The 5,618-nt window shown below is 52.6% G+C and overlaps 1 protein-coding gene across 1 annotated transcript in view; it reads left to right on the top strand.

Annotated features, from left to right (window-relative positions):
• Window positions 1-998: 998 nt before the first annotated feature.
• The window catches only part of LOC104270317 (uncharacterized protein KIAA0895-like), a gene marked incomplete at both ends in the record, with an annotated part of 4,741 nt that continues 121 nt past the window's right edge, over window positions 999-5,618 (top strand). The window contains 4 exon segments of the mRNA XM_009864639.1: window positions 999-1,206; window positions 4,941-5,073; window positions 5,439-5,613; window positions 5,615-5,618. The exon segment at window positions 5,615-5,618 is cut by the window's right edge and continues 121 nt beyond it. Of these exon segments, the coding sequence (XP_009862941.1) occupies window positions 999-1,206; window positions 4,941-5,073; window positions 5,439-5,613; window positions 5,615-5,618 (520 nt within the window).

The following is a 5,618-nucleotide window of genomic DNA, read 5'->3' on the forward strand; positions in this document are numbered from 1 at the left end:
CCCGCCGACTGCTGAAACGTCCCCGCCTGGCTCTCACGGGGGTTTATAAGGGTGAGGTTGTTTTTATTTTGGATGTTGCCTTATTCGCCCATCGCTTCCTCTATCAGTTATCGGGATGATTCAGGCTCTCTCTGAAAACAGCTTTCCAAGCAGCCCATCATTCCCAGCGCCTGCCCGAGCTGAACTGGTGCCGGCCACGCAGGGCTGAGGGTCAGACCCCTGGAAGGACCTCACCTTCCTGCGTTTGAGCACGTTCCGTTCTGAGTTACGGGGTAAAAGGAGTTGTTTGAGCTGTTTTCCCCTTCCCTTGCTCCCTCTTTTGGTGCAGCTGACTTAACAGTAGAGTAAAAGATGAATAATTGAGGCTTTTTTTTTTTTTATCTGCTTGGAATGAATGAAATTAAGTGTTCGCCACCGGTGTGAGCGGTCTCATCCTGCATCCTACACCTTTTCTCAGGAGGTACAAAGCACTGAGTGGTTCTCCCGGTGTTTCTCCGGTGCGATGGGACTTTACTCACGCCCTGCAGTAACCTCCTCCCAGCCTCTCTTATTTTGGCAAAGCTCCTCGCCGGCCGTTCGCGATGAACTCCTTCTGTAATCCTGGAGCTTAAACGGAAGAGGTGTTCTGCCAAGCCGGCGTCCTTGGGCGAGCAGACAAACCCGACGCCAGCTTCCCCGCTGCTCCTCCACCTGTGCCTGGGGTGGAGGGGGAGCTGTATTTTAATTTTTTTAACAGAAAAAAAAGAAAATAAACAAATCAGCATGCCCCATTTGGGGCACCACGGTGCTATTGGCTTCCTCTTTGCCTGATTCCCACTAGAAATGCCTGTAAGGGTGATAAAAAGTGGGAAAAAATTTAAAAAAATACATTTTTGGTAATGCTGGTGGTGTGTCCATCCGTCCTGGTGGCCTCCTTCGAGTTCTTAGAGACCACAAACCCAACATCTCACTTCCCCGGGAGGTTTATCAGGGATTATCTCCGCCGGGTTTTACCACAGGTGGGATTTTGGAGACGAGGAGGGCGTGGGTGCTAACGTTGGGTTTCCCCCCCTGCCCCGCCAGGCGATCCGGATCATTCGCACCGTCCTGGAGAAGTACGGGACCTACGAGAGCTTCGAAGTCGCCACGGGCGGGAGGCTGCTGAGCAAGTGCCAGATCTGGTCCGTGATCCGAAAGTACATGCAGAAGGAAGGCTGCACGGGAGAGGTAAGCCCAGCTGCAAAAAATATTGATTTTTTTTATTTTATTCCTAATTTTTTTTTTGAGAGGGATTAACAAGGGCTCGGATTCTTTGCATACAAACTTTTTCTCCTTGGTGTCCTTGCGCCCCTGGCTTGGCTGCACCCTGGTGTTAGGATGTGGGTGCTACTTTCCCACTGATTTCCCGTGATTTATGTATTATTTTTTTTTAGTGTTTATTTCCCTTCAGTGTTTTATGTTCCTGAGGAGCTGCTGTTTGTTGGTGCGGCCGGTGTTCATCACCGCCGTTACCCCCAGGATGGCAAACATCTCCAGCTGCCTTTGCCCCTGGCTCCAAAAAATAAAACTGGGGAGAGATTTTTCCTGCTGGGAAATGCACAATTAAGAAATGTGTGGTGGGGAAAGCTCAGCATCTCTTAATCTGGTGTCAAGCCAGCGTGGGACGTCCGACGGCTTCGTTAAAGGTGTTTTTGGTCATTTCTTTGTCCCCCTTCTGCCAGCAAAAAGCTTCCACCGTCCTGGGTTCAAGATCTGAGAAGGATTTCTGGCTTTGGGATATTCTCTGGGTCGTGGCGGGGGTTCCTACCGCTGATTTTCCACCTCTGTCCCCCCGAAGCAGCGTCTCCCGCGGCGGTACCCGGCGCGTTTTGTGCCCGCGAGCGAGCAGATCCCTGAGGTTCCCCCCCAGGATGTGGATTTGGCACGTTGGTCCTCCTAAGCCTTTGCTTAAGATGGGAATATTTTCTGCAGATCTCTTCCTAAAATTCAGCTTTGTGTCCCCAGAACCATTCCCAGTACCCAGCCCAGCCAGTCCCACAACCACCGCTTAGGACTTGCTGGTCGCGGTCTATCTCATGATTAAATTAATTGATTAAATTCGTCTTTTTCACGGTTCTGTGTTAAACCTAACTCTGCATCGAGTGCTGGTGGGGCAGAAAGCTGGTTACTTTGATTTTTTTTTCCTTAAGTGTTCATGGCTTTCTTCCAGCCCTGCGCAATTTTCCCTTTTGCTCCGGGGAACGCGGGGTTCGGGAGCGACATTTGCGTGCCGGCGTGCGAGACGGGCGACCCGCAACTTTTGAGAAGTGCTTGTAAAACCGTTAAAAGCATTTGTGCCTTCCCACCCCGTAACAAATCCCGCTGAATTTCTCCGGCGCGGAGGGAAGGCTTCGATCTGCTCGCAATACGGCGACCTTGGTGAACTTGGCTGCCCTGTGGCGAACGGAAAAAAAACCCAACTTGCCGAAGCTATTGCCGAAATAATTTATCGTCGGGGTGATTTCAAGCGTGTATCCCCCTCTTATCTGTAATTCCCTTGCTGTGCCCAATTTGCTTCCCCCCCACCCTGAGCCATACTAACCGTGATGGCTTTTTTTTTTAATTAAAAAGAAAAGATAATAAAGAAGAAGCTCTAGCGTTAGCCCAGAGACCGTCGCTGCCCTTTGACCCCGGTGCTCCTGGGTAAGTATTTGCTCTATAATTAACTCCGCATCTTCAAAAGCTTCTTTGTTGGGGCCGGGGGTTGGTCTGAGCTGCAGATCTTGAAGCTCTTCTGCTTTTTCTTCTCGCCCAGGTGACGCCACCAGAGCTCAGGGGGCTCTGTGACAGGTTGCGGTGGAGAAACTCCTGGTAAGCGCTGCGCGGTAATCCTGGGGGTTGTGAAATATCATTAACCTAAATAGCGTTAACGAGCATCTCCGGGGATCCTGTTAGTGGTGCCTCTCCTGCTCTGAGGTGCTGGATGCCGGCGCTTTCTCAGCGTGGAAGGAGGCAGGACCCCGTGTCCTGGCTTCCCTCAGTTCCTGGGGACGAGCTCGATGTGGTTTGACCCTCGGGTTTATGCAATATTTTTCTCACGCGGGTTGTTTTCGGCGGTGGCTTTCGAAATTGCGCAAGGGAAGCTGGAACTGCTGTGAGCCAACCGCACCCCAAGAAAAAAAAACTCATAAAAATACCCCCCGCTACGGGGGTCCTAGTGCTGCTGCATCCCTGGGGATGGTGCCTGGAGGAATCCAGCCTTACGTGGCCAAGGAGAAGCAGCTGGAAAACGGGGGAAAAACAGAGAGGAGGAGCTTGGGGAGGGGGAATGTTATTTTTAATAGGTTGGAGGAAAACAGGTGGACAGGGAAGGAGGTGGGTTTTCTGCATCTAGTTTGCTAAATGCCAGCTTCCTTGGGATTTAATTTTTTTTTTTTTTTTCAAATAGGGATGATGAAGTGTGACAAGACAATGAGAGGTAGACCTGACCTTCCAGCCCCCTCCCAGCCAGCCGAGCATCCCATATCCTGGGCGCTTGACCCAGTGCCTTGTCCCCAGTGTTCCCTGCAAGATCCACAGAGACCCGGGCGCTGGCAAAGGGTCCAGGTCCCAGCTGGGTGCTCCGGCAGAAAAAAGATGTTGCGGCGACAAAACCCGTCGTCTTTCCTTTGGTTGAAACTCAGTCCCCTGGCTCTCCCCGCATCCCAGGCTTTCAGCCTCAGCCAAGTCATGGTTGGATGTCAGGGCTCTATTCTCATCCCACTGAGCTGACCGAAGAGATGGGAATCAGTTAAAAATCACACCAAAAACCTGGTGTTTGCACCTCCTTATTTCTGCTTTTGAATGAGCCGTAACTTCCCTTTTTCTCAGAGCTGGAGGAATTCTTTTTCTCAATGTATTTTAATCCAGGTAAGCAATCGCGCTGTCGGTATTTTCTGCTGTTTGGTAGGATCTGCTCTGTTATGTTGCGCTTTGGATGAGCAGCTTCGCACGACAATAAATCTGAGTTAAAGCAAACCTATTCAGTCTCCTCTCTTTTCTTTTTTGTAAATAAGGGAAGAATTGTGGCGTAGTGACGCGTGTGCACGTTTTCACCTGGAACAGTGTCTGCTGTGAAACAATAAGTGTTTTTTTGGAGTTGATGTGGAGGTGGCAGAAAGGTTTTGAGGTGAAATTGCTCTGTTCCCGAAGGTCCCAAGGTCGGAATATGCTGCTGCCAAGCATGTTGGCTCTTCTTAACGTGGAGCAGCTGTCTTGGCTCCAGCACTTGCCATAACCAGGTTTCCCAAAAGAGATGGTTTGTTTTTTTTTCCATGTGATGTGCGTTGCCCGTCCTTGCTCATGCAGATCCATCCTTGTGGCTCACGGAGCCTCCAGAAGGAGAATTCTCCGTGAAAATGGAGCCAGAGCCTTGTTTCCCTCCTCACGGGATGTTTATTGGGGGAAGGATCTAGAGGTTGGCGCCACAATGAAGCGGTTGGTTGTGATGGTGTCTGGATTTATTTGCTAGTGTGACCAGGTAGGTCTCCGGCGCATTGTAGAATTGTTCTGGTTGCAGAAAAAAAACGCTTAAGATCATGGAATCCAACTACGGATGCCCATCAGACTTGGCCATAAATTGGTGGGGAGCCCATGGACACGAGCTGGAGTTTGGAGGGGCAGGTCTGGAGCCGGAGGGATGCTGGAAGAGGCTGCCCAGGAGCTTCCCACTTGGGTTTGCTGGGCATAAAGAGATTAAAGACGTTATTTCAACCACTCCGTGGGATCAGCTCTTTTCTCTCAGCTCCCGCTCATCGCGGTTTCTTTGAGGAGTGGCAGCAGGTGCCGGTGACGGTGCCACCCGTGGTGTGGGACGCTTTTTTTGCAGAATCGTTAAGGTTGGAAAAGACCTTTTAAGATCATCAGGTCCAACAACACCCAGCGCCGTTTCGAGCATCTCCTCCCGCGGCGGCGCTGACGGTCGCCTCCTTCTCGTTCCACAGGTGGTGGTGCAGCTCACTGACGACCTCCTGTCCCAGGCGGTGATGATGGTGGAGGACAGTCGGCCAACGCTGGCCATCAACCTGGCAGGAGCCCGGCAGCACTGGCTGGAGGGGATGCTGCGCCATGAGATCGGTCAGCTTGGGCCGAGGCGAGGGGTCAGCTGTGGGTGGCGGGGGGGATGCTGTGAGCCTTGGGGACCATGGGCAAGGTGGTACCCACCAAGTCCTGCATCTCCTTGGGGTGCATCTCCTTGGAGGCATCTCCTTGGGGTGTTTTAGGAAGAGGCTGAAGCCATTTGGGCCCCTCCCTGTGGATGGGGAGGGGGGTATCGGGCACCCACATGCATGTCCCTGCCCCTGGGGTCAAGGTGTCCCATGAAAGCATCTCCAGCCAAGCCTGGAGCTGGCACCCATGGGTACCAGTGATTTGAGGGATGGAGGAGTCAAGCTTTTTGGAGGCTGTGGCCAACAACGCTCGCTTTCATCCCCCTTCCGCAGGCACCCACTACATCCGGGGGGTGAACAACACCCGCCAGCCCTGGCACAGCTCCGAGGGGCGCAAGCAGTACAGCCTGAAGCCCGCCAACCCCACGGAGGAAGGCTTGGCCAGCCTGCACAGCGTCCTTTTCCGCAAGCAGCCCTTCCTGTGGCGGGGGGGGCCGCCCCACTTCGCCACGA

Source organism: Apaloderma vittatum, unplaced genomic scaffold (genome assembly GCF_000703405.1).
Source record: "Apaloderma vittatum isolate BGI_N311 unplaced genomic scaffold, ASM70340v1 scaffold25002, whole genome shotgun sequence".
Classification (NCBI taxonomy): Eukaryota; Metazoa; Chordata; class Aves; order Trogoniformes; family Trogonidae; genus Apaloderma; species Apaloderma vittatum.